The following is a 27,843-nucleotide window of genomic DNA, read 5'->3' as shown; positions in this document are numbered from 1 at the left end:
CAACACCCCCGCACCCCAATCCCAAACAAAAAAATCCACATCTCACTTTATACGGTGTTCTACCTGCAATTCATGTTTGGTTATAATAGAGAGCTTTTCTTGTTTTTCATATCAATAGTTTTTCTTAATAAAAATCGTACATTTCACTTTGTTTCTCGAGTTCCAATTTGTTCTTGAAAAGGGTTTGTCAACCAAAAGTGCTGTTGATTATACCAAAAATCGATGTAACGGATGTTACTTAGAACAGGACTATGAATATACGTATATATATATATATATATATATATATATATATATATATATATATATATATATATATATATATATATATATATATATATATATATTTATATATTTGCAGAAGAGATGGGCCAACAGAATCGCTGTCCCCTGCATGTCCTTGATATCAATGTGCTTCTCGTCTATTTTGCGATACGTTTTTGTCCAATCACGCATCCTGAGCAGTTGTTTCTGGTCCTGCCCCATCACCGCCTGCAATCAGGAACACAGATGAGGGTGTGGCTTGGGGTGTGGCTTGTGGTGCCGTGACCACGGTGCACTCTTGTGAATGGCTGACTCCACCGTCAGATAGGGAGCCATCTGTAGCTGCTGCAACTGCGTCAGTAATGACATAATGTGCCTGGAGTTGGTGAAAGGAAAGAAAATCAAAAGGGGGAAGAAACAAGTGAGAGGATGTGTGAAATACAGGAAGGAAAAAGATGAGGAAAGGGAAATGATGTAGGAGAAAGAATGGAGAGAGGGAGGGGGAGAGAGAGACAGAGAGAGACAGAGGGGGACAGAGTGAATTAAAAAAATTTTTGGGTTCAGAACCAAATCAATAAAACACAAATGATGCCTATAGAAAGTCTACACCCCCTTTCAAAAATTTTACCTTTTGTTACCTTATAGCCTGGAATTAAATTGCATTCAATCAGACTTTCTCCACCTTTATTTACAAAGCGTAACCCACAACTTCAAAGTGAAAAACAAATTCTACAAAGTTCAGAAAATTAATAAAAAATACAAAACTAGAATATCTTGGTTGGATAAGTGTCCACCCCAATGAGTTAATACTTTGTGGAAGCACCTTTGACAGCAAATACAGCTGTGAGTGTTGGGAGAGGTCTCTACCAACTTTTCACACCTTGATTGAGTAATATTTGCCCATTGTTCTGTACAAAACTGTTCAAGCTCAATCAAGTTGCATAGGGAGCGTTGATGGACAGCAGTCTTCAATTTATGCCACAGATTTTCGATTGGATCTAGGTCGGGGCTCTGACTGGGCCACTCAAGGTCATTTGTCTTTTTGCTCCTTAGCTACTCCTATTGTGAAGTGGAAATGTCGAGGAACAACAACAGCTCAGTCGTGAAGTGGTAGGCCACACAAGCTCAAAGAACGGGACCGCCGAGTGCTGAAGCGCGTAGCACGTAAAAATCGTCTGTCTTCGGTTGCAACACTCATTACCGAGTTCCAAACTGCCTCTGGAAGCAATGTCAGCACAACAACTGTTCGTCGGGAGCTTCATGAAATGGGATTCCATGGCTCAGCAGCCGCACACATGCCTAAGATCACCATGCGCAATGCCAAGCGTTGGCTGGAGTGGTGTAAAGCTTGCCGCCATTTGACTCTGGAGCAGTGGAAATGCGTTCTCTGGAGTGATGAATCACGCTTCACTATCTGGCAGTACGACGGACGAATCTGAGTTTGGCGGATGCCAGGAGAACGCTACCTGCCCAAATGCATAGTGCCACTGTAAAGTTTGGTGGAGGTGGAATAATGGTGTGGGGTTGTTTTTCTTGGTTCGGGCTCGGCCCCTTAGTTCCAGTGAAGGGAAATCTTAATGCTACAGCATACAATGACATTCTAGACGATTGTGTGCTTCCAACTTTGTGGAAACGGTTTGGGGAAGGCCCTTTCCTGTTTCAGCATGACAATGACCCGTGCACAAAGCAAAGTCCATACAGAAATGGTTTGTCGAGATCGGTGAGGAAGAACTTGACTGGCCTGCACAGAGCCCTGACCTCAACCCCATCGAACACCTTTGGGATGAATTGGAATGCTGACTGCGAGCCAGGCCTAATCGCCCAACATCAGTGCCCGACCTCACCAATGCTCTTGTGGCTGAATGGAAGCAAATCCCCACAGCAATGTTCCAGCATATAGTGGAAAGCCTTCCCAGAAGAGTGGAGGCTGTTATAGCAGCAAAGGGGGAGGCCAACTCCATATTAATGCCCATGATCTTGGAATGACATGTTCGATGTTTGGGTGTCCACATACTTTTGGTCATGTAGTGTATGTTCTTATGTGTGTACATTGTGTGTGCATAAAAACGAACTTGGGGGTAAGGAGAGAGGGGTGGGTGTTTGTGGTGAATTGAAGGCTTGTTGTGGGACAGTTTGGATGATATGTGGTACCTGAGCTAATGTCTTGTCAGTGAGCACAAACTGTGGTTGTGCCAGGCTCAGCATCTGCACATCCGCTGCACACAGGTAAACAAAAGGCCATCACACTGTGCTGTTATAACCACAACCGTCGTGCTCTCACACTGCAATGCAACCTACATTACCATCACCACATGCTGCCAAATTATCCACCGCATTATGCATCACAAACAGTGAACTGCACATGCATTCAACACGATGTACAGTATCATGCTTACAGTAAGGACGGTTGTTCCAGACAGGAGGGTAAGGTGGTGGTGGTCGGGTACTGTCTGATACAGTATCAGACACAGACACCGCCTGCAGTGAAAAAAGTGGTGATAACAAGGAAAAAACAAGAATGATTCATTTTGGTCACAACTTGCGACAAAATCCGGTAATGGCCCGATTGGGAAATGCACATTTAAAGTGCTCTTAAAAGATGAACAGTGTGATTGGGAAACGCATATTTAATGCGCTATTAAAAGATTAACTCGACAGCTCTCATCCACGTCACCCTCACCACGGTTATATCAGAAAATAGCTGATTTGTCATACGATCAAGGATTGTTCAACTCATATATTCAAAAATTTTGTCACGCTATTTTTTTTCAGTAATTCACGTAATGTAACGCTTGATTACGTAACGTAATGCTTGATTACCGTGCTTTCTGACATACCATGCATTCTGACAGGCTAGATTAAACCATAATATTATTCAAGATATCATTAGTTTTTTGGGGGTCCCTTATCGTGAATAACTCTCAACCCAAACAAATCCAATTAAATTTGACACAACAAACCCGGGCAGTGTAAAATCAGTCAGCAGAGGCCTACAGGCCTGATGTCTTAGGCCCACCAGAAAACCAAGGTGGTGGCCATATTATTTTGTCTGTGTGCCATTGTTGGTGGAGTCAAGCGACAAATGTGGGTGGGATCTGGCAGCTGCCAACCAATGGGTGCACATTTCAAAAATCATCCCCCAACAAGAACCACAACAACAACAACAACAACAACAACCATGTGGAGCTCTTGTAGACCTGCAACATGTCGCAGGTAAAAAGGGAGGTAAAAGTGAAAGTTATGAACATTTGTGAACACATAGCTGGGATAGAGCAACATGAGAAGGTAATCAATTAGACGATGGAAGCCGAGGACAGTATTACGAAGATAAAGATTTTTAGGAGTATTGCAAGCAGTCATCATTGGCAATCAATGTATGAGAAACAAGCTGAGAAAACAGTGAGAGGAAGGAGGGTGTCAGTAAGTCTTCATATCAGAATGTCTAAGAATGCAAGATGGAAACTCATTTCACACTATTCATTCTATAACTCCATATGGAAGTGAATAAAAGTATTCACTCTTAATGATGCATTCACTCATATTCAATAATAAATTCACTCACCGGAAAGAAAGGTAAAACAAGTAAAGATACATTCAAAATACACCGCCCCATGCCAAATAAATACCATATCCTCCAGCACGTGGCATTGCCAGGGCGCCCGGTGATGACACAATGCAGCACATAGAAATGGTATTGGGAGGGTGTACAATAATTGATTGATTAACTGGGTAATTAAAATAAATAAATAATAACCATAAAATAATTCATTTCTTAATCAATCGGTTATAAGCATACCTAAACCACCAGTGTTTCATCCGAAGCTGTACCTTTTTGAAAATGAATTAATTGATTAATGAATTAATTTAAGAAATCGATTAATTGATTAATCGATTAATTAAGAAATCGATTAATCAAATCAAAAATACCCTTTACAGCCAAATCATTTGGTCACTATTGTGTCCAAATATCAGCTTCCTAACTCAAAAGGTGCCTGAGATATTACCCAGATGAGAAGGAAAATAAATAAGTACTTAATAAATAAATAATAATTCAAAAATAATAATAATAATTAATTGATTAATCAAAAAATAAATATTACTGTTTTTGCCAAAGGACTTGCTCACTATTGTGCCCAAATTTCAGCTTCCTAGCTCAAAGGATAGCTGAGATATCACCCGGACAAACAAATAAACAAAAAGACGTCATGCAGAGCATGATACTTGCAAAATCCACCCTCCCCCAAAATGGTTGCCATTGATCCATTATATTGACCATTTCATCAAGATTAAAATTGACGATCTTGATCAAAGCTCGGGTCAATCGGATGAAAAGTGATGACTTTTCAGATGAAAATTGATGATTTTAGATGTTAGACCTTGACTTGACCTTTGACCTTTTGACCTCTAAAATAGTTGGTTTCCCAATTCAGTGAAGCACTATGCAAATGCTGTTAAATTTTTAAGTTAATCGCATTAAAATTTACGATTTTGGTAGTTTGACCTTGAGTTGACTTTTGACCTTTTGACCCTAATAATAGTTGGTTTCCCAATTTAGTGAGGCGCTGTGCAATGCTATATAATTTTTCAGCCGATCAGAAGAAAAATGGCGATGTAAGAAATTTAACCTCCAGATGACCTTTGACCTCAAAATCAATAAGCTTCTCAATTTGGACGACCTTTACAACTTGGTGAAGTTTCATGACGATCGGTTTAGACTTGTGACCTGTAGGCGAGTGACAAACAGACAGAATAACAAACGCAACCAACCAATATACAGACATGGCATTTAATATGGCATTTTTTTTTTCTGGGGGTGAATTTACTTTTCAAGATGTCTTAGAACCAAAAGTTCATTGGAATTATGTTGAAATTATTCTAGATTTTGTTAATGTGACCTTTAAAAGAAACAAAAACCACATTTGACATTTCGAAACAAATAAATTGATCCTTGAAAGTGATGTAAACTGATATCGAACTCAATTAATGGACAGTACTGTGTTAAACTTCTGTACGTTTTCCAGAAGTATCTCTTTATTTTGCATATTAGCCAAATTTTTTTTAAACAAAAACAAAAGTTAAATTACGACTGGGATTACGGACAGTAAAATTACAGTTCAGTACTTCGTGTAACCCCCACGAGCATTCAGGAGAGCACGTACACGTTGATGCATGCTGTTCACGAGATTTGCCAAGGTTTGGACAGGAATCGCTTGCCATGCAGTGACAATAGCCTGCTGCAATTCACGCACAGAGGTCGGCTGCTGGTCCAAGTGGTTGATTTGACGCGTTAATTCTGCCCACAAGTTCTCTATCGGATTCATATCCGGGGACATGGCAGGCCACTCCATATGCTCTACACCACGGTCAGCAAGAAAGTGTTGGATCATGCGAGCACGATGAGGCCATGCATTGTCATCTTGGAAGACAAAGTTTCCTCGAAAGGCTGCACGAGCAAATGGAAGCAATGTTTCTTCCAGAATGGCCCTGTACTTGAACTGGTTCAGGTTTCCATTCAGAACAACCAGGTCAGTTTTGCCCCCTGCATGAAAAGCAGCCCAAACGGTCACCCCACCACCTCCAGCTTGGACTCTTGGCACTATACAATCTTTGTTGTAGGCTTCATGCACTTGTCTGCGCACTCGGACGCGGCCATCTTGACGATAGACCAGAAATCTAGACTCGTCACTGAAGATCACGTGATTCCAGTGTCCTGGCTGCCATTGACGGTGTTCTCTGGCCCACTGCAATCGGCGCTGGCGGTGTTGTCTGGTCAGGCGTGGCTTTCTCAGGGGACGCCTGGCACGATAGCCTGCTTGAACCAGTCGTTGGTTGAATAGCCTTCTGGATACAGGCACATTTGCCAGTTGCTGCCACTCAGCCCCAAGCCGATTAGCTGATGTGGTACGGCCATTGCGGACTAACCGGTGCAGCTGGCGATCATCCCTCCTTGTGGTTCTGCGGGGACGTCCTGGCCTCGGTATTGGAGTAGGGACACCCCTCTGAGCATTTCGTTTCAGGATCTTTGACACCTGACCTTGAGTGATGCCATACTGCTGAGCAATAGCATGCTGTTTCATGCTGTAATTTCGTAAAGACACCACTCCATGACAAACAGCATTGTCGAGTTGACGGACCATCTCCAGATGAAGCGGCAATAACCTTTGGAGACGTGCAGCAGTTGTTTTCCACTAATACAGAACGCAACAACCCTTGTATACCCGACTGTGAAGCCAATCATCAAATGCACCTGTCCGTACATTTTGCCACGCCACCTGTGATATAATCCTGTTGTTGACTTCTTGCTGCGACAGACAATCAGTGACACGGTTCTTTTAACAAATAAATCACCAAAGTGTTAATGTTAAAGAAACTCACCAGATTGATATACTGAGTTAAGAAAGTAAACCCAAGTAAAGAAAAAAAAAATATTCTATTTTAAATGCCAAGTCTGTACTTGAAAAATCTTCCATTTTGCAATTAACAAACAAGAAAGAGCAATCAGAGATTGCAAACCTTCACCAGGATGTATTTTCAGTGGTATTAAAGGCTTTTGTGTTAAAACAAATATGGCGGCCGAACCACGTGACCGATGAAGTCATCATGATTTTTTTTCTCCACTAATTTATTCCTAGATTATGCTCAAGAAATTTCATCTTGATCAGATGAAGTTTTGTACTTGTCAAATTATGACGTCATAATAGAGGCACCTATGACATCATCATTAACAGATGTTATTCTGCATGGAGAGTTCTTTACAATGAGCCATGTCTCACCTTTTTCTATGCAGCACTTTCAGAGATATAGAGGTGCAAATGTTTTTGGTTTTTCCAAGATGGCGGCCGAACCACGTGACCTATGACGTCATAATTATCATTTAAAAAATTATATAGGTGGAGTTGCACCTACGGTGAAAATTTCCTGTCAATCGGACCAACGGTTGCAGAGAAAATCATATTCTGTTTAAGGTGTATAAAATATTTAAGGTGTGAGCAAAAACGTGTAATGTCTTTGGAGAAACACACTGATGACAATCAAGCTCTGCAATGATCTCTCAATTATCTGTATCAATAAGTGTGTGGTGAAATGGTACGGGGCAGTGTGTACAGTTACGTATGTACAGGACGTATGTATTAGGAGTGTGTGTTGGGGGAAGGAGAGATGACGAGCCAGTGGCGACAAACACTTTACCTGAAGGGTGATGTTTTCACCCTCAGTAGTTGAGAAGGAAGGTGAACGAGGTAGAGTGATGGGGAGGGTGGGTGAAGTGCTTTCCTGCAGCTGATTCAGGTCCAAGTTGGAGGCCTGTCCAGACTAGATACAGACGGCGTATTCTATAAATGATAAATCCTGCAGAAATAAACTGTTCACACTGTAAAAACTCATATTCCCCAAATTGTACACACTGTGCAAACTTCAAAAAGGAATATTCCCTAAAGTGTACACACTGCCCAAACTGTAAAAATGAATAATCTTCTAACTGTACACACTGCACAAACAAATAGTCTTCTAACTGTACACACTGTCCAAACTGTAAAAACGAATAGTCTTCTAACTGTACACACTGTCCAAACTGCAAAACCGAACACTCTTCCAACTGTACACACTGTCCAAACTGTAAAAACGAATAGTCTTCTAACTGTACACACTGTCAAAACTGTAAAAACTAACACTTTTCGAACTGTACACACTGTCCAAACTGTAAAAACTAATAATCTTCTAACTGTACACACTGCCCAAACTGTAAAAACTAATACTCTTCTGACTGTACACACTGTCCAAACTATGAAAACGAATAGCTGTCTAACTGTACACACTGAACAAGCTAGTAGTCTTCTAACTGTACACACATGTCCAAATGGAAAAAACGATTCATATTCTCACTGTACTTACGGTCCAAACTGTAAAAACGAATAGTCTTCTAACTGTACACACTGTCCAAACTGTAAAAACGAATAGTATTCTAACTGTACACACTGTCGAAACTGTAAAAACTAATAGTCTTCTAACTGTACACACTGCCCAAACTATAAAAACTAATACTCTTCTGACTGCACACACTGTCCAAACTGTAAAAACTAATAGTATTCTAACTGTACACTGTCGAAACTGTAAAAACGAATAGTCTTATAACTGTACACACTGCCCAAACTATAAAAACTAATACTCTTCTGACTGCACACACTGTCCAAACTGTAAAAACTAATACTCTTCTAAATGAACACACTGTCCAAACTAATAGTCTTCTAACTGTACACACTGTTGAAACTGTAAAAAACTAATAGTATTATAACTGTACACACTGTTGAAACTGTAAAAACTAACACTTTTCGAACTGTACACACTCTAAAAACTGTAAAAACTAATAGTCTTCCAACTGTACACTGTCCAAACTATAAATGCTAATACTCTTCTGACTGCACACACTGTCCAAACTATAAAAACGAATACTCTTCTGACTGTACACAGTCCAAACTGTAAAAACTAATAGTCTTCTAACTGTACACGCTGTCCAAACTGTAAAAACTAATACTCTTCTGACTGTACACACTGTCCAAACGGTAAAAACTAATAGTATTCTAACTGTACACACTGCCCAAACTATAAAAACTAATACTCTTCTAAATGTACACACTGTCCAAACTGTACAAACTCATAGTCTTCTAACTGTACACACTGTCAAAACTGTAAAAACTAAGTCTTCTAACTGTACACACTGTCCAAACTAAAAACTAAAACTCTTCTAACTGTACACACTGTCTGAACTGTACAAACTAATAGTCTAACTGTACACACTGTCCAAACTGTAAAAACTAATAGTATTCTAACTATACACACTGTCAAAACTGCAAAAACGCATACTTTTTGAACTGCACACACTGCCCAAACTGTAAAAACTAATAGTCTTCTAACTGTACACACTGCCCAAACTATACAAACTAATACTCTTCTGACTGCACACACTGTCCAAACTGTACAAACTAATAGTCTTCTAACTGTACACACTGTCAAAACGGTAAAAACTAATAGTATTATAACTGTATACACTGTTGAAACTGTAAAAACTAACACTTTTCGAACTGTACACACTGTCAAAACTGTAAAAACTAATAGTCTTCCAACTGTACACACTGTCCAAACTATAAAAACGAATACTCTTCTGACTGCACACAGTGTCCAAACTGTAAAAACTAATAGTCTTCTCACTGTACACACTGTCCAAACGAAAAATGAATACTCTTCCAATTGTACACACTGTCCAAACTGTAAAAACTAATAGTCTTCTCACTGTACACACTGTCCAAACGAAAACGAATACTCTTCCAACTGTACACACAGTCCAAACTGTAAAAACTAATAGTCTTCTAACTGTACACGCTGTCCAAACTGTAAAAACTAAGTCTTCCAACTGTACACACTGTCCAAACTGTAAAAACTAATACTCTTCTGACTGTACACACTGTCCAAACTGTAAAAACGAATACTTTTCTAACTGCACACACTGTGCAAACGAAAACTCATCTAACTGTACACACTGTCCAAATGGTAAAAACGAATAGTATTCTAACTGTACAAACTGTAAAAACGAATACTCTTCCAACTGTACACACTGTCCAAACTGTAAAAACGAATACTCTTCAAGCTGCACGCACTGTACAAACTAATAGTATTCTAACTGTACACACTGTCCAAACTGTAAAAACAAATAGTATTCTAACTGTACACACTGTCAAAACTGTAAAAACGAATAGTATTCTAACTGTACACACTGTCCAAACTGCAAAAACGAATAGTATTCTAACTGTACACACTGTCAAAACTGTAAAAACGAATAGTATTCTAACTGTACACACTGTCAAAACTGTAAAAACTAATACTCTTCTAACTGTACACACTGTCCAAACTGTAAAAACGAATACTCTTCTAACTGTACACACTGTCCAAACTGGAAAAACTAATAGTCTTCTGACTGTACACACTGTCCAAACTGTAAAAACTAATAGTCTTCTCATTGTAAACACTGTCCAAATTGCAAAAACGAATAGTCTTCTAACTGTACACACTGTACAAACTAATACTCTTCTAACTGTACACACTGGACAAACTAATAGTCTTATAACTGAACACACTGTCGAAATGGTAAAAACTAATAGTCTTCCAACTGTACACACTGTCCAAACTATAAAAACTAATACTCTTCTGACTGCACACAGTGTCCAAACTGTAAAAACTAATAGTCTTCTCACTGTACACACTGTCCAAACGAAAAAGGAATACTCTTCCAATTGTACACACTGTCCAAACTGTAAAAACTAATAGTCTTCTCACTGTACACACTGTCCAAACGAAAAATGAATACTCTTCCAATTGTACACACTGTCCAAACTGTAAAAACTAATAGTCTTCTCACTGTACACACTGTCCAAACGAAAACGAATACTCTTCCAACTGTACACACAGTCCAAACTGTAAAAACTAATAGTCTTCAAACTGTACATGCTGTCCAAACTGTAAAAACTAAGTCTTCCAACTGTACACACTGTCCAAACTGTAAAAACTAATACTCTTCTGACTGTACACACTGTCCAAACTGTAAAAACGAATACTTTTCTAACTGCACACACTGTGCAAACGAAAACTCATCTAACTGTACACACTGTCCAAATGGTAAAAACGAATAGTATTCTAACTGTACAAACTGTAAAAACGAATACTCTTCCAACTGTACACACTGTCCAAACTGTAAAAACGAATACTCTTCAAGCTGCACGCACTGTACAAACTAATAGTATTCTAACTGTACACACTGTCCAAACTGTAAAAACAAATAGTATTCTAACTGTACACACTGTCAAAACTGTAAAAACGAATAGTATTCTAACTGTACACACTGTCCAAACTGCAAAAACGAATAGTATTCTAACTGTACACACTGTCAAAACTGTAAAAACGAATAGTATTCTAACTGTACACACTGTCAAAACTGTAAAAACTAATACTCTTCTAACTGTACACACTGTCCAAACTGTAAAAACGAATACTCTTCTAACTGTACACACTGTCCAAACTGGAAAAACTAATAGTCTTCTGACTGTACACACTGTCCAAACTGTAAAAACTAATAGTCTTCTCATTGTAAACACTGTCCAAATTGCAAAAACGAATAGTCTTCTAACTGTACACACTGTACAAACTAATACTCTTCTAACTGTACACACTGGACAAACTAATAGTCTTATAACTGAACACACTGTCGAAATGGTAAAAACTAATAGTCTTCCAACTGTACACACTGTCCAAACTATAAAAACTAATACTCTTCTGACTGCACACAGTGTCCAAACTGTAAAAACTAATAGTCTTCTCACTGTACACACTGTCCAAACGAAAAAGGAATACTCTTCCAATTGTACACACTGTCCAAACTGTAAAAACTAATAGTCTTCTCACTGTACACACTGTCCAAACGAAAACGAATACTCTTCCAACTGTACACACAGTCCAAACTGTAAAAACTAATAGTCTTCTAACTGTACACGCTGTCCAAACTGTAAAAACTAAGTGTTCCAACTGTACACACTGTCCAAACTGTAAAAACTAATACTCTTCTGACTGTACACACTGTCCAAACTGTAAAAACGAATACTTTTCTAACTGCACACATTGTGCAAACGAATACTCATCTAACTGTACACACTGTCCAAATGGTAAAAACTAATAGTATTCTAACTGTACAAACTGTAAAAACGAATACTCTTCCAACTGTACACACTGTCCAAACTGTAAAAACGAATACTCTTCAAGCTGCATGCACTGTACAAACTAATAGTATTCTAACTGTACACACTGTCCAAACTGTAAAAACAAATAGTATTCTAACTGTACACACTGTCAAAACTGTAAAAACGAATAGTATTCTAACTGTACACACTGTCCAAACTGCAAAAACGAATAGTATTCTAACTGTACACACTGTCAAACTGTAAAAACTAATACTCTTCTAACTGTAAACACTGTCCAAACTGTAAAAACGAATACTCTTCTAACTGTACACACTGTCCAAACTGGAAAAACTAATAGTCTTCTGACTGTACGCACTGTCCAAACTGTAAAAACTAATAGTCTTCTAATTGTAAACACTGTCCAAATTGCAAAAACGAATAGTCTTCTAACTGTACACACTGTACAAACTGTAAAATAAACATATTATTGTGGGAATGATCTTCAGGGGTTAATGAAAATGTTTAGTAGAATGATAGTTACTTCTTAGCATTTGTTTAGATAAGCATGACTACTATTTGTGCAATAGACATGCGTTGCGTTGCGTTGTGTTGCGTATGTAGAGTGAGATGTTTGTTTTCCTGACCTTATTGTTTTGTCCTCCCCTATTCAAACCTCTGGCTGTATGTTTTTAATGTTTTTTTCCTCTGTTTAAATGTCTTTGCAAAGTGCACACGAGAGCTTTGCAGCTCAAGCCACGAGAATGTGTAAGAGTGCGAATCTTCATTGAAATAGCCAGATATTAGCCTCACTTAAGAGGCTGATGTAGGGGCACAATCTGCATTGTGGAAGTCTGTGGTTGGCCTCGCTGCAGGGGCTCATGCGGCCTGGCACGGAGCTTATCTGTTGATCTCATGTGCGGTTCCATTAATGGCTGCTTGAAAAGAGAGGGAGCGATTTGGATGTATGTTGGTGACGCAGATGATGATATGGATGTATGTTGGTGACGCAGATGACGATTTGGATGTATGTTGGTGACGCAGATGATGATATGGATGTATGTTTGTGACGCAGATGATGATATGGATGTATGTTTGTGACGCAGATGATTTGGATGTATGTTGGTGACGCAGATGATGATTTAGATGTATGTTGGTGACGCAGATGATGATTTGGATGTATGTTGGTGACGCAGATGATGATTTGGATGTATGTTGGTGACGCAGATTATGATTTGGATGTATGTTGGTGACGCAGATGATGATTTGGATGTATGTTGGTGACGTAGATGATGATATGGATGTATGTTGGTGACGCAGATGATGATATGGATGTATGTTGGTGACGCAGATGACGATTTGGATGTATGTTGGTGACGCAGATGACGATTTGGATGTATGTTGGTGATGCAGATGATGATTTGGATGTATGTTTGTGACGCAGCTGATTTGGATGTATGTTTGTGACGCAGCTGATTTGGATGTATGTTTGTGACGCAGATGATTTGGATGTATGTTGGTGACGCAGATGATTTGGATGTATGTTGGTGACGCAGATGATTTGGATGTATGTTGGTGATGCAGATGATGATTTGGATGTATGTTTGTGACGCAGCTGATTTGGATGTATGTTTGTGACGCAGCTGATTTGGATGTATGTTTGTGACGCAGATGATTTGGATGTATGTTGGTGACGCAGATGATTTGGATGTATGTTGGTGACGCAGATGATTTGGATGTATGTTGGTGACGCAGATGATTTGGATGTATGTTGGTGATGCAGATGATGATTTGGATGTATGTTTGTGACACAGATGATTTGGATGTATGTTTGTGACGCAGATGATTTGGATGTATGTTGGTGACGCAGATGATGATTTGGATGTATGTTGGTGACACAGATGATGATTTGGGTGTATGTTGGTGATGCAGATGATGATTTGGATGTATGTTGGTGACGCAGATGACGATTTGGATGTATGTTGGTGATGCAGATGATGATTTGGATGTATGTTGGTGACGCAGATGATGATTTGGATGTATGTTCGTGACGCAGATGACGATTTGGATGTATATTGGTGACGCAGATGATGATTTGGATGTATGTTGGTGACGCAGATGACGATTTGGATGTATGTTGGTGACGCAGATGACGATTTGGATGTATGTTGGTGACGCAGATGACGATTTGGATGTATATTGGTGACGCAGATGACGATTTGGATGTATGTTGGTGACGCAGATGATGATTTGGATGTATGTTGGTGACGCAGATGATGATTTGGATGTATGTTGGTGACGCAGATGATGATTTGGATGTATGTTGGTGATGCAGATGATGATTTGGATGTATGTTGGTGATGCAGATGATGATTTGGATGTATGTTGGTGACGCAGATGACGAATTGGATGTACGTTGGTGATGCAGATGATGATTTGGATGTATGTTGGTGACGCAGATGACGATTTGGATGTATGTTGGTGACGCAGATGATGATTTGGATGTATGTTGGTGACGCAGATGCTGATTTGGATGTATGTTGGTGATGCAGATGATGATTTGGATGTATGTTGGTGACGCAGATGATGATTTGGATGTATGTTGGTGACGCAGATGATGATTTGGATGTATGTTGGTGACGCAGATGATGATTTGGATGTATGTTGGTGGCGCAGATGATGATTTAGATGTATGTTTGTGACGCAGATGATGATTTGGATGTATGTTGGTGACGCAGATGATGATTTAGATGTATGTTGGTGATGCAGATGATGATTTGGATGCATGTTGGTGATGCAGATGACGATTTGGATGTGTGTTGGTGACGCAGATGACGATTTGGATGTGTGTTGGTGACGCAAGTGATGATTTGGATGTATGTTGGTGACGCAAATGATGAATTGGATGTATGTTGGTGACGCAGATGATGATTTGGATGTATGTTGGTGATGCAGATGATGATTTGGATGTATGTTGGTGACGCAGATGATGATTTGGATGTATGTTGGTGAAGCAGATGATGATTTGGATGTATGTTGGTGATGAAGATGATGATTTGGATGTATGTTTGTGACGCAGATGATGATTTGGATGTATGTTTGTGACGCAGATGATGATTTGGATGTATGTTGGTGACGCAGATGATGATTTGGATGTATGTTGGTGACGCAGATGACGATTTGGATGTGTGTTGGTGACGCAGATGATGATTTGGATGTATATTGGCGACGCAGATGATGATTTGGATGTATGTTGGTGACGCAGATGATGATTTGGATGTATGTTGGTGACGCAGATGATGATTTGGATGTATGTTGGTGACGCAGATGATGATTTGGATGTACGTTGGTGACGCAGATGACGATTTGGATGTATGTTGGTGACGCAGATGACGATTTGGATGTATGTTGGTGACGCAGATGACGATTTGGATGTATGTTGGTGACGCAGATGACGATTTGGATGTATGTTGGCGATGCAGATGATGATTTGGATGTATGTTGGTGATGAAGATAATGATTTGGATGTATGTTGGTGATGTAGATGATGATTTGGATGTATGTTGGTGACGCAGATGATGATTTGGATGTATGTTGGTGACGCAGATGATGATTTGGATGTATGTTGGCGATGCAGATGATGATTTGGATGTATGTTGGTGATGAAGATGATGATTTCGATGTATGTTGGTGAAGCAGATGATGATTTGGATGTATGTTGGTGAGGAAGATGATGATTTGGATGTATGTTGGTGGCGCAGATGATGATTTAGATGTATGTTTGTGACGCAGATGATGATTTGGATGTATGTTGGTGACGCAGATGATGATTTGGATGTATGTTGGTGATGCAGATGACGATTTGGATGTATGTTGGTGACGCAGATGACGATTTGGATGTATGTTGGTGACGCAGATGACGATTTGGATGTATGTTGGTGACGCAGATGATTATTTGGATGTATGTTGGCGATGCAGATGATGATTTGGATGTATGTTGGTGATGCAGATGATGATTTGGATGTATGTTGGTGAAGCAGATGATGATTTGGATGTATGTTGGTGAGGAAGATGATGATTTGGATGTATGTTGGTGACGCAGATGATGATTTGGATGTATGTTGGTGACGTAGATGATGATTTGGATGTATGTTGGTGACGCAGATGATGATTTGGATGTATGTTGGTGACGCAGATGATGATTTGGATGTATGTTGGTGACACAGATGATGATTTGGATTGGATGTATGTTGGTGATGCAGATGATGATTTGGATGTATGTTGGTGATGCAGATGATGATTTGGATGTATGTTGGTGACTCAGATGATGATTTGGATGTATGTTTGTGACGCAGATGATGATTTGGATGTATGTTTGTGACGCAGATGATGATTTGGATGTATGTTGGTGATGCAGATGATGATTTGGATGTATGTTGGTGACGCAAATGATGATTTGGATGTATGTTGGTGACTCAGATGATGATTTGGATGTATGTTTGTGACGCAGATGATGATTTGGATGTATGTTGGTGATGCAGATGATGATTTGGATGTATGTTGGTGATGCAGATGATGATTTGGATGTATGTTGGTGACGCAAATGATGGTTTGGATATATGTTGGTGACGCAGGTGACGATTTGGATGTATGTTGGTGACGGAGACGACGATTTGGATGTATGTTGGTGACGCAGATGACACAGAGAGGCAGTTGACCATTGAATTCCAGCTGCACTGGAAGAGAAACGTAAAATCCGAGAAACAGACAGCCGTTTTTTTCTGTTGTTTTTTTTTGTTTACAAGATCGAGGCTCGTGTAAGAGCTAACATGGAGGAATATAAATTGTGTAAATTGGAGAAATGGCTCGAGGGTGGAGAGCGCCTGGGTCTCTGGATGTGTGGGGCTACGAGTACCAGACCGGTGCACATTTTATCTCCAGAGTACAGAGGGCTTTGAGGAAGCCACGATTATGGAACTTGGAGGTTTTTTTTTTACGGCAGGTGGCACCAGAGAGCTGCAAATAATTGTGCGTCCGGACTCCTGCCCAGCTTGCTTCTTGGTTTGAAATTGACCTCGGTACTGTTTGTTACTTGCATGCCCTGTACCGTGTTCTTGTCGAGTGAGTGAACGGGCTCTAATATAAGAACTGTGAATAAATCCGTATTGCTTGAGATTGTGTGTTGGGTAATTTGTGGGAATATTGTTTGTTGTTTATTGCGTGTTGCTCATTGACGATTTTCTATGTTTTTATTTTAATAGCAGTCCATGAACTGTTACTCCTGCATGGCCTCCATTCTTGCTGTACGAGTTTTTGAGTTTTCATGATCGGCGTCCTGAAGGTGTATAATTGGGTACTAGCGCTTAGTAAAGTATTGTACAAGGTGTCATGACCAGCCACTCGGTTATACATCCGAGTGGCGCACTGTGTGAGCACGTTAACGAGGTATCGGGATTTAAGGCCTGTAACCCTGGTTTAGGACGTCAAACTCAGATGGCTGCCGTAGCCAGTTCAGAGCCCATGTGATTCGATTCAGTCAGAGTCCCGTGGCTATAACAATATTCTCCAAGCATACCGTGCGCTATAATGCATTGTGAGCCCCGACACGCCAGATACAATGTACACCGAGATTAATAAACAGGAAATACACAATAACAAGTCGAACAAAGTACCTGTATTTTCTTACCTGCTGTAGCTGTACAAGCTGCAAGTGTACACTTGATGCTGCCGACACAGGGATGTACGCAACACGCTGGTAGTCAGACAAACCAGTGAGACGAATGTCACCAGGAAGGGACTTGGACAGCTCAGACATCGCCTGTGTTAACAGGTCAGCAGGCTGGAAGAAAAACAGGAGCTTGGATGAGAATGTGTCACACCACCTCAGGCTCTTTGATCACACCTCAGAAGAGGGAAAAAGGCAGAAACCATGTCTCTCTCAGGTATTGTGACGCTGCCTGTGGTGGTTCATATGCAGCCTGTGGCCGCTTCGCTGCATCATTTTCTGGGAGCACGGCTGTGCCGCTCGCTGATGTAGTGCCCCCTTGTTACCAGTAAGCTGGTACTCATTTCACAGACCTCAGAAGGATGACAGGCTGAGTCAACCCACCTGGTGTTAATTCAACGGCTGACAGGGGCTCAAACTTAGGACTCGAAGATCTCAAGCGAGCCACGTTAGCCATTAGGCCAACACCAGGCTATGAGCTGCTTGTAACTGGGTGAAATTAATGTGAGGCATACGAGTGGGAACGTGACAGAGGAAGAGAAAACTAGAGAGAAGGTTGGAAAAAAAGTTATAAAAGGGCGTGCAAAAGAACGAGAAAGTAACACAACCTGCAAAATGTCCCCTCCAGGTCCCAGAGTAACGATTGTTGTTCTCTCCCCTCCCTGAAACATAAACAGCATGATTCATTCATTCATTCTGTTGTCATAATAGCTACATTTCATAATGGTATTGCCATGTGACCAGGGATCGGTCGAGATGTCACAAAGAATATCGAAAGGCTTAGCAGAGCTACAGTAAGTAGGACTCGGACAAACCACACTCCTTGGAAGACAAGCAGCCTCCAAGAGCAATACAAGCAGCCTCCAGGTCAGCTGAGACTACAGATTGGGTTGAGGATCAACACGCAGGACAAGCAGCCTCCAGGTCAGCTGAGACTACAGATTGGGTTGAGGATCAACACGCAGGACAAGCAGCCTCCAGGACAGCTGAGACTACAGAGCAGACACATGCTCGGGTTGAGGATCAACATGAAAGACATGCAGCCTCCAGGACAGCTGAGACTACAGATCAGACACAAGCTTGGGTTGAGGATCAACATGCAGGACAAACATCCTCCAGGTAAGCTGAGACTACCGAGCAGACACAGGCTCGGGTTGAGGATCAACGTGCAAGACAAGCAGCCTCCAGGACAGCATGTTGGGCACCCTAAGAAGGTGAAGAATTTCAATACAAGTCCAAGTCCAAGTGTATTTTGTAATGGCCAGGATTGGTAATTCATACAATTAAACCACAAGGCCAACATAACCCAATTTGTCATACAGGAAATATTTAAATACATATTTCATTGAACTTCCCCAGGCAATGCCAGGTACTTTAGCTGGTAACTTTGATTCAAAATAACTATATACTGTAACTCTTATAATAAATAACTAAATTTTAAAAATTGATTATAAATAACTTATAAATTATAATTACAATTACTAGTAACGGTACCCGCCTTACGGGCTTTTTATTATTTTAAACGATTCATATAAACATCCGTTAAATCATATCACACGCAAATCATCAAAATCTAACCAGTATCTTACTATAATTCACCAAATGTCCCACAGTGATCGTTACACTATGATCGTGGTGATCGTGATCGTGAATCGTGATCGATAATCGTGTTCACAATCGCTATGTCGTATGTACTCCCAATACGTGTTTCCTTCAGTTGAAATGGGTTAGAATTCTCTCAAGCAGGGATTCAACCCATGTCCTTATAAAAGGTCTTTGTCCGAGGTCACCAAGTCCGATCGGTGCAGCTGTGCAGCGATCGGTGCAGCCGTTTGTGCGGCACCCGGGAAAGCAACATCGTCACAATGAGAACAATGAACGTTATGCGAACGCAAATGTTATGCGGAAGTCCAAACCTGAGAATGCTGGAGACTAAAGCTGAAATTGGGAAAACTAAATAGTGTAGCGGTTACCGCTGGATGCACACAATCGCCTTGCACCGGCCAGAACACGGCCAGACGCGCCTCTCCCGGGCATGCCCGGACTCACTGTTCCCGGGCACGCCCGAACCTCCCGGGCACGCCCGGTCTCGTCTTTCCCGGGCATGCCCGCTCTCGCCTTTCCAGGGCTCGCCCAGAGCGTCCGGGCATGCCCGCTATCGCCTTTTCAGGGCTCGCCCAGAGCGTCCGGGCATGCCCGCTATCGCCTTTCCAGGGCTCGCCCAGAGCGTCCGGGCATGCCCGCTATCGCCTTTCCAGGGCTCGCCCAGAGCGCCCGGGCACGCCCAGCCTCGACTTGCCAGGCCGCAGCCAAACACGCCCGGGCAGGTCCAGACTCGCCTTTCCAAGGCTCGCCCTTGACACCCGGGCATGCCCGGTATAGCTTTTGCCGGGCAAACTTCCCGACATAAATGTGTATATATATTGCTGCCCGATAAACGGGCTGGGGAGAATACCTGAGCTGTTTTGTTTCAATAAAGCAACTCGGACGAATTCCGTCTTTGGTCGCGTCAATTCTTTCGACTCGCGTTGGAGCGCAGTTCCTTCATTGGTGACCTACCGACATGGATACGGCAGTGACGCTTAAACTGCCTACCTTCTGGGAGGCTCACGCGGCTGTTTGGTTCGCTCAGGCGGACTCTCAGTTCGCCCTGCGAGGCATCACCGCGGACGACACCCGCTTCCACCATGTTGTGGCGGCGCTCGGTTCCGCCACCGCGGCCCGCGCCTTGAGCCTCCTCGAGCACCCGCCGGCTGCTGACAAATACGACGCGCTGAAGACACTCCTCCTCGACGCTTTCGCCCTCTCACCGGCAGCACGCGCACGGCGCCTGCTCGCTCTGCCCGAGCTCGGCGACACGCGCCCGTCAGAGCGCATGGACTATATGCTCTCGTTGCTCGGTGAGCACTCTCCGGATTTTCTGTTCCGCGAGCTGTTCCTTCGCCAGCTGCCTCACCCGGTACGCCTCGCCCTGGCTGGCACGTTGATCACGGATTCCCGCGCCCTCGCCAGGGAAGCCGATAAGATCTCCTCGGCGGGCCAGCACATTGGCGCGGTTACCTGGAGCCCGCCGCCGTCCGAGGCGACGCCCACGACGCCCGAGCGCCCTGCGCGGTTGGAGGCCGAACTGCCGGTGCAACTGGCGGCCGCCACGCCGCACCGCCCGCTTCCGACACGACGGCCGGGGCCTCCACCTGACCGGGCGTGGTGTTATTACCACGCCAGGTTCGGACACAAGGCTCGGACGTGCCGGCCCCCGTGCACTTTCGGCAGGTCGGGAAACGGCCGGGCCGGCGTTCATTCCCAGCCATGAGCGCCGGCCACTCGGGCAACTTGCTGTTTATTCGGGACAAAGCGTCTAGGCGGCGTTTCCTGTGTGACACCGGCGCCCAACTGAGCGTCATACCCGCCTCCGAGCAGGACAGGCGGGACGCCATTTGCGGCCCCTCTTTGGTCGCTGCTAATGGCTCGGCCATACGCACTTTCGGCCCACGCGTCGTCACCCTCTGCTTCGGCAGCCAGCGTTTTCAATGGACTTTTGTGACCGCCTGCGTCCCCATGGCTTTGCTGGGCGCCGACTTCCTCTGCGCGCACGGGCTGCTGGTCGACGTCAAACGTCGTCGCCTTGTCAACGCCGAGACCTTCAGCTCCCTGGCGTGCACGATGAGCAGCTCCGCGCCGACCGAACTGGCATGCGCCCTCCCGGCAGCGAACGAGTTCGCTCGCCTGCTCGCGGAATTCCCGGCCCTCACGCGGCCGACGTTTTCGGCCGTCGCAGTGCGGCACGGGATCGAGCACCACATACCCACTACGGGCCCGCCGGTCTATGCCAGGGCCCGCCGCCTCGACCCGGCCAAGCTCGCCGTGGCGAAGGCCGAGTTCGACGCGTTGGAGCACCTCGGCATCGTGCGGCGCTCCGGTAGCGCGTGGGCCACGCCACTGCACATCGTGCCAAAGCCGGGGGGTGGATGGCGCCCGTGTGGCGACTACCGCCGTCTCAACGATGCTACCACCCCCGACAGGTACCCGATCCCGCATATTCAGGACTTTTCCGCCCGTTTGGCGGGACGGGTCATCTTTTCGAAAATTGACCTGATACGGGGCTACCACCAGGTACCTGTCCGGGCGGCCGACGTCCCGAAGACGGCCGTCATCACGCCGTTCGGCCTGTTCGAATTTTTACGGATGCCGTTTGGCCTCAAGAACGCGGCCCAGGCGTTCCAGCGCTTGATGGACGACGTGCTGCGCGACCTGCCGTTTCTTTTCGTCTATCTGGACGATATCCTCGTCGCCAGCACGTCCCGCGCCGAGCACCTCCTCCACCTCCGAACACTGTTCGGTCGCCTCAGCGAGCACGGCTTAATTGTCAACCCGGTCAAATGCCACTTCGGCGCGACGACCGTTGACTTTTTGGGCCACCGCATCACCAAGACCGGGGCCGTGCCGCTGCCGACCAAGGTCGAGGCCATCACCACGTTCCCGCGTCCCCGTTCCATCAAGGCCCTCCAAGAGTTCCACGGCATGGTGAATTTTTATCACCGATTCGTGCCCCACGCTGCTCAGCTCATGCGGCCCCTTTACGAGGCCCTCCGGGGCAAGCCGGCCAAGCATGACATTGTTTGGTACGCGGCCATGGACGCGGCCTTCGCCAGCGCCAAACGGGCCCTCGCCGACGCAACGCTGCTGGCTCACCCGGTGCTCAACGCGCCCATCGCCCTCACTACGGACGCCTCCAACTACGCGGTGGGCGCCGTCCATGAGCAATGGGTGGACGGGGTTTGGCAGCCACTCGCTTTTTTCAGCCGGCAACTCCGGCCGAACGAGTTAAACTACAGCACGTTCGACCGCGAGCTGCTCGGGCTATTCCTGGCCGTTCGCCATTTCCGACACCTCCTGGAGGACCGCCCGTTCACGGCTTTCGTCGACCACAAGCCGTTGGTCTACGCAATGGCTAAGGTCACGGAGCCGTGGTCGGCCCGCCAGCAGCGCCACCTCTCCGCCGTGTCGGAGTTCACCACGGACATCCGGCACGTCGCCGGCAAAGACAACGCCGTGGCCGACTGTCTTTCTCGGGCCAGCGCGAACGCGGTCCACCTCGGCGTGGACTTCGCGCTCATGGCGGCCGACCAGACCACCGACGCCTCGGTGCAGGCACTCCGTGCGGCGGACACAGGCCTCCGCCTGGCCGACATTCCCTTCGCGGGCACCGTCCTGCTCTGCGACGTTTCCCAGGGCCAGCCTCGCCCCATCGTGCCCGTTTCCTGGCAGCGCCGCATCTTCGCCTCCATCCACGGCCTTTCTCACCCGGGCCGGAAAGCTTCTCAGAAGCTGGTGTCGGCGCGTTTCGTCTGGCACGGCCTTCGACGAAACATCCGCGACTGGGCCAACGCCTGCACGGCCTGCCAGCGGGTCAAGGTCCACCGCCACACCCAGGCCCCGCTGGCACCTTTCGCCGTGCCTGAACGGCGTTTCGACCACGTCCACGTGGACCTGGTGGGTCCCCTGCCCCCCTCGCGGGGGTTCACCCACCTGCTCACCATGGTGGACAGGACCACCAGGTGGCCGGAGGCTGTGCCCCTCGCCTCCACCACCACCGCCGACGTGGCGCAGGCGTTCATCGCCACCTGGGTCGCGCGCTTCGGCGCACCAGCGGACATCTCGTCCGACCGCGGCCCACAGTTCACGTCTGAGCTTTGGGGCGCGGTCGCCCGTTCGTTGGGGGTCACGCTGCACCGCACCACGGCCTACCACCCCCAAGCCAACGGGTTGTGCGAGCGGTTTCACCGCTCCATGAAGGCCGCACTCATGGCCGGCCTTCAGGACGACGGTTGGGCCGACCGGCTGCTGTGGGTCCTTTTGGGCCTTCGCACGGCCCCCAAGGAAGACCTCCAGGCGTCCGCCGCCGAGCTCGTCTACGGCCAGCCGCTCCGCGTCCCGGGCGAATTCGTGCCCGACGCTACCAGTCCCTGGTCCGCCGCTCGCCAGCGCTCGGACCTCCAGGAGGCCGCCCGACGATTTGCCCCCGTGCCGACGTCCCGCCACGGTGGCCCCCAGTCCTACGTCCCCCCGGCGCTTCGCACAGCGGAGTACGTCTTTGTGCGTCATGACGCGCACCGGGGGCCACTCCGGCCGCCGTACGACGGGCCCTGCGACGGGGCGACAAGTCTTTCATCGTCGACTTCGGCGGCCGGCCGGACCGGATTTCTGTGGACCGCCTCAAACCGGCGCACATGGACGTCGACCGACCACCACGGTTGGCCCTTCCTCCGCGGCGAGGCCGCCCCCCGTCCACAGTTCCCCCCGCTCGACCACCCACCACCACGTCGGACCCCTCCCCACGACCCTCCAGGGGTCGCTTCGGCCGGGTCATCCGGACCCCCCTTAAATTGACCCTGCCGGTGCAGGTCGATTCTGGAGGGGCGTGTGTAGTGGTTACCGCTGGATGCACACAATCGCCTTGCACCGGCCAGAACACGGCCAGACGCGCCTCTCCCGGGCATGCCCGGACTCACTGTTCCCGGGCACGCCCGAACCTCCCGGGCACGCCCGGTCTCGTCTTTCCCGGGCATGCCCACTCTCGCCTTTCCAGGGCTCGCCCAGAGCGTCCGGGCATGCCCGCTATCGCCTTTTCAGGGCTCGCCCAGAGCGTCCGGGCATGCCCGCTATCGCCTTTCCAGGGCTCGCCCAGAGCGTCTGGGCATGCCCGCTATCGCCTTTCCAGGGCTCGCCCAGAGCGCTCGGGCACGCCCAGCCTCGACTTGCCAGGCCGCAGCCAAACACGCCCGGGCAGGTCCAGACTCGCCTTTCCAAGGCTCGCCCTTGACACCCGGGCATGCCCGGTATAGCTTTTGCCGGGCAAACTTCCCGACATAAATGTGTATATATATTGCTGCCCAATAAACGGGCTGGGGAGAATACCTGAGCTGTTTTGTTTCAATAAAGCAACTCGGACGAATTCCGTCTTTGGTCGCGTCAATTCTTTCGACTCGCGTTGGAGCGCAGTTCCTTCAATAGCCTATTTTACTCCTGGAGATCCCAGGATTATCCACCCAAAATATCGTTGAGATCGGTTCAGCAGTTTTTACGGTACCTTCGCACAGACAGACGGACGAACATTTGGTGAATTATAGTAAGATAATAATTAAATTATAAATAACTGAATAACTATATAACAACTTAAAAAGAACTACAGACTTGGCATTTAATATGGAATATTTTTTTTGTGGGGGTGAACTTACTTTTCAAGATGTCTTGCAACCAAAAGTTCATTGGAATTATGTTGAAATTATTCTAGATTTTGTTAATGTGACCTTTAAAAGAAACAAAAACCACATTTGACATTTTGAAACAAATAAATTGATCCTTGAAAGTGATGTAAACTGATATCGAACTCAATTCATGGACAGTACTGTGTTAAACTTCTGTACGTTTTCCAGAAGTATCTCTTTATTTTGCACATTAGCCAAATTTTTTTTTAACAAAAACAAAGGTTAAATTACGACTGGGATTACGGACAGTAAAATTACAGTTCAGTACTTCGTGTAACCCCCACGAGCATTCAGGAGAGCACGTACACGTTGAGGCATGCTGTTCACGAGATTTGCCAAGGTTTGGACTGGAATCGCTTGCCATGCAGTGACAATAGCCTGCTGCAATTCACGCACAGAGGCAGGCTGCTGGTCCAAGTGGTCGATTTGACGCGTTAATTCTGCCCACAAGTTCTCTATCGGATTCATATCCGGGGACATGGCAGGCCACTCCATATGCTCTACACCACGGTCAGCAAGAAAGTGTTGGATCATGCGAGCACGATGAGGCCGTGCATTGTCATCTTGGAAGACAAAGTTTCCTCGAAAGGCTGCACGAGCAAATGGAAGCAATGTTTCTTCCAGAATGGCCCTGTACTTGAACTGGTTCAGGTTTCCATTCAGAACAACCAGGTCAGTTTTCCCCCCTGCATGAAAAGCAGCCCAAACGGTCACCCCACCACCTCCAGCTTGGACTCTTGGCACTATACAATCTTTGTTGTAGGCTTCATGCACTTGTCTGCGCACTCGGACGTGGCCATCTTGACGATAGACCAGAAATCTAGACTCGTCACTGAAGATCACGTGATTCCAGTGTCCTGGCTGCCATTGACGGTGTTCTCTGGCCCACTGCAATCGGCGCTGGCGGTGTTGTCTGGTCAGGCGTGGCTTTCTCAGGGGACGCCTGGCACGATAGCCTGCTTGAACCAGTCGATGGTTAACTAGCCTTCTGGATACACGCACATTTGTCAGTTGCTGCCACTCAGCCCTAAGCCGATTAGCTGACTTGGTACGGCCATTGCGGACTAACCGGTGCAGCTGGCAATCATCCCTCCTTGTGGTTCTGCGGGGACGTCCTGGCCTCGGTATTGGAGTAGGGACACCCCTCTGAGCATTTCGTTTCAGGATCTTTGACACTTGACCTTGGTGATGCCATACTGCCGAGCAATAGCACGCTGTTTCATGCCGTAATTTCGTAAAGCCACCTCTCCATGACAAACAGCATTGTCGAGTTGACGGACCATCTCCAGAGGAAGCGGCAATAACTTTTGGAGACGTGCAGCAGTTGTTTTGCACTAATACAGAACGCAACAACCCTTGTATACCCGACTGTGAAGCCAATCATCAAATGCACCTGTCCGTACATTTTGCCACGCCACCTGTGATATAATCCTGTTAGTCTAGTAGGAAGACTAGGTCCCCCTGCACCCCCCGGAGATATACTTCTAATCAGTGTTTCTAGATTGGAAAAATGTGTAGAAAATGACTAGCTATGGCCCCAAGCTGAAAAAATGTCCCACATACCATTTTTATGCAAATTACTGCTGCCATTATCAAAAAAAGACTAGGTCCCCCTGCACCCCCCGGAGATATACTTCTAATCAGTGTTTCTAGATTGGAAAAAATGTGTAGAAAATGACTAGCTATGGCCCCAAGCTGAAAAAATGTCCCACATACCATTTTTATGCAAATTACTGCTGCCATTATCAAAAAAAGACTAGGTCCCCCTGCACCCCCCGGAGATATACTGAAACTGGCAGTGACTGGTGATTGAAATGCGGTGCCTTTTTGTGTTTCAGGTCGAGGTACGTGAACTCCCCACGATCTACAGCAACCAGGAAGAGACTGATACCAGGGTGGTTCTGTACCTCCATCATGCTGCTACCATCGGATACAAGAACGCTGTAGTCAGAACACCGGACACAGACATCCTCCTGATCCTGCTCCACCATGCCCACAACATCAAGCTGACGGTGTACCTGGATACAGGGTCAGGGAAGCATCGCCAACTTGTCAACGTCTCTGAGCTGGCAGAATCCCTGGGAGAGGACTACTGTGCCACTCTCCTGGGGTACTATGTGTTCAGCGGAGAAGACTGCACCAGTGCCTTCAAAGGGAAGGGAAAAGTCGGGCCCTTGAAAAAGCTGGAGAAGAATCCCAGGTTTCACAGGGCATTCGGTGAATTTCACAGGGTATTTAGAAAAATAAAACTTTGTGTTAACGTCTGTGTAGACGGACCTTAATATGAGTCTATTATTTCGTAAAACTGTGATTATTTTGTAAATAAAGCACTAATTAGCATACTAGTATACCATAGACACATGTAATCATGTTATGAATAGTTCTATCATGATCTATGCCCTTCAAAACATGGGTCTAGACACCTTCATTTTTCAATTATCTGCAATATTGGCTGAGATATGTCAAAAATCGTTTTTTTGATAATGGCAGCAGTAATTTGCATAAAAATGGTATGTGGGACATTGTTTCAGCTTGGGGCCATAGCTAGTCATTTTCTACACATTTTTTCCAATCTAGAAACACTGATTAGAAGTATATCTCCGGGGGGGTGCAGGGGGACCTAGTCTTTTTTTGATAATGGCAGCAGTAATTTGCATAAAAATGGTATGTGGGCCATTTTTTCAGCTTGGGGCCATAGCTAGTCATTTTCTACACATTGTTTCCAATCTAGAAACACTGATTAGAAGTATATCTCCGGGGGGTGCAGGGGGACCTAGTCTTCCTACTAGACTATGTTGTTGACTTCTTGCTGCGACAGACAATCAGTGACATGGTTCTTTTAACAAATAAATCACCAAAGTGTAAAATA

The 27,843-nt window shown here is 45.5% G+C and overlaps 1 protein-coding gene across 3 annotated transcripts in view; it reads right to left on the bottom strand.

The window, feature by feature from the left end:
- Positions 1-340: 340 nt before the first annotated feature.
- LOC137439528 (PR domain zinc finger protein 10) overlaps positions 341-27,843 on the bottom strand; it is a 111,290-nt gene continuing 83,787 nt past the window's right edge. For all 3 annotated transcript variants that reach the window (XM_068135358.2, XM_068135360.2, XM_078768110.1), the window contains exons 17-22: positions 18,315-18,368; positions 17,668-17,820; positions 7,453-7,575; positions 2,661-2,742; positions 2,416-2,480; positions 341-640 (exon numbers count right to left, since the gene is read on the bottom strand). In XM_068135358.2, coding sequence (XP_067991459.1) covers positions 449-640; positions 2,416-2,480; positions 2,661-2,742; positions 7,453-7,575; positions 17,668-17,820; positions 18,315-18,368 — 669 coding nt within the window. In that variant the 3' untranslated portion in view covers positions 341-448. The remainder of the gene's footprint in view (positions 641-2,415; positions 2,481-2,660; positions 2,743-7,452; positions 7,576-17,667; positions 17,821-18,314; positions 18,369-27,843) is intronic.

This window comes from Myxine glutinosa, chromosome 14 (genome assembly GCF_964187855.1).
Source record: "Myxine glutinosa chromosome 14, kmMyxGlut1.1, whole genome shotgun sequence".
Taxonomy (NCBI): Eukaryota; Metazoa; Chordata; class Myxini; order Myxiniformes; family Myxinidae; genus Myxine; species Myxine glutinosa.
The sequence above is the reverse complement of the archived record's forward strand: the minus strand, read 5'-3'. Positions and strand labels throughout refer to the sequence as shown.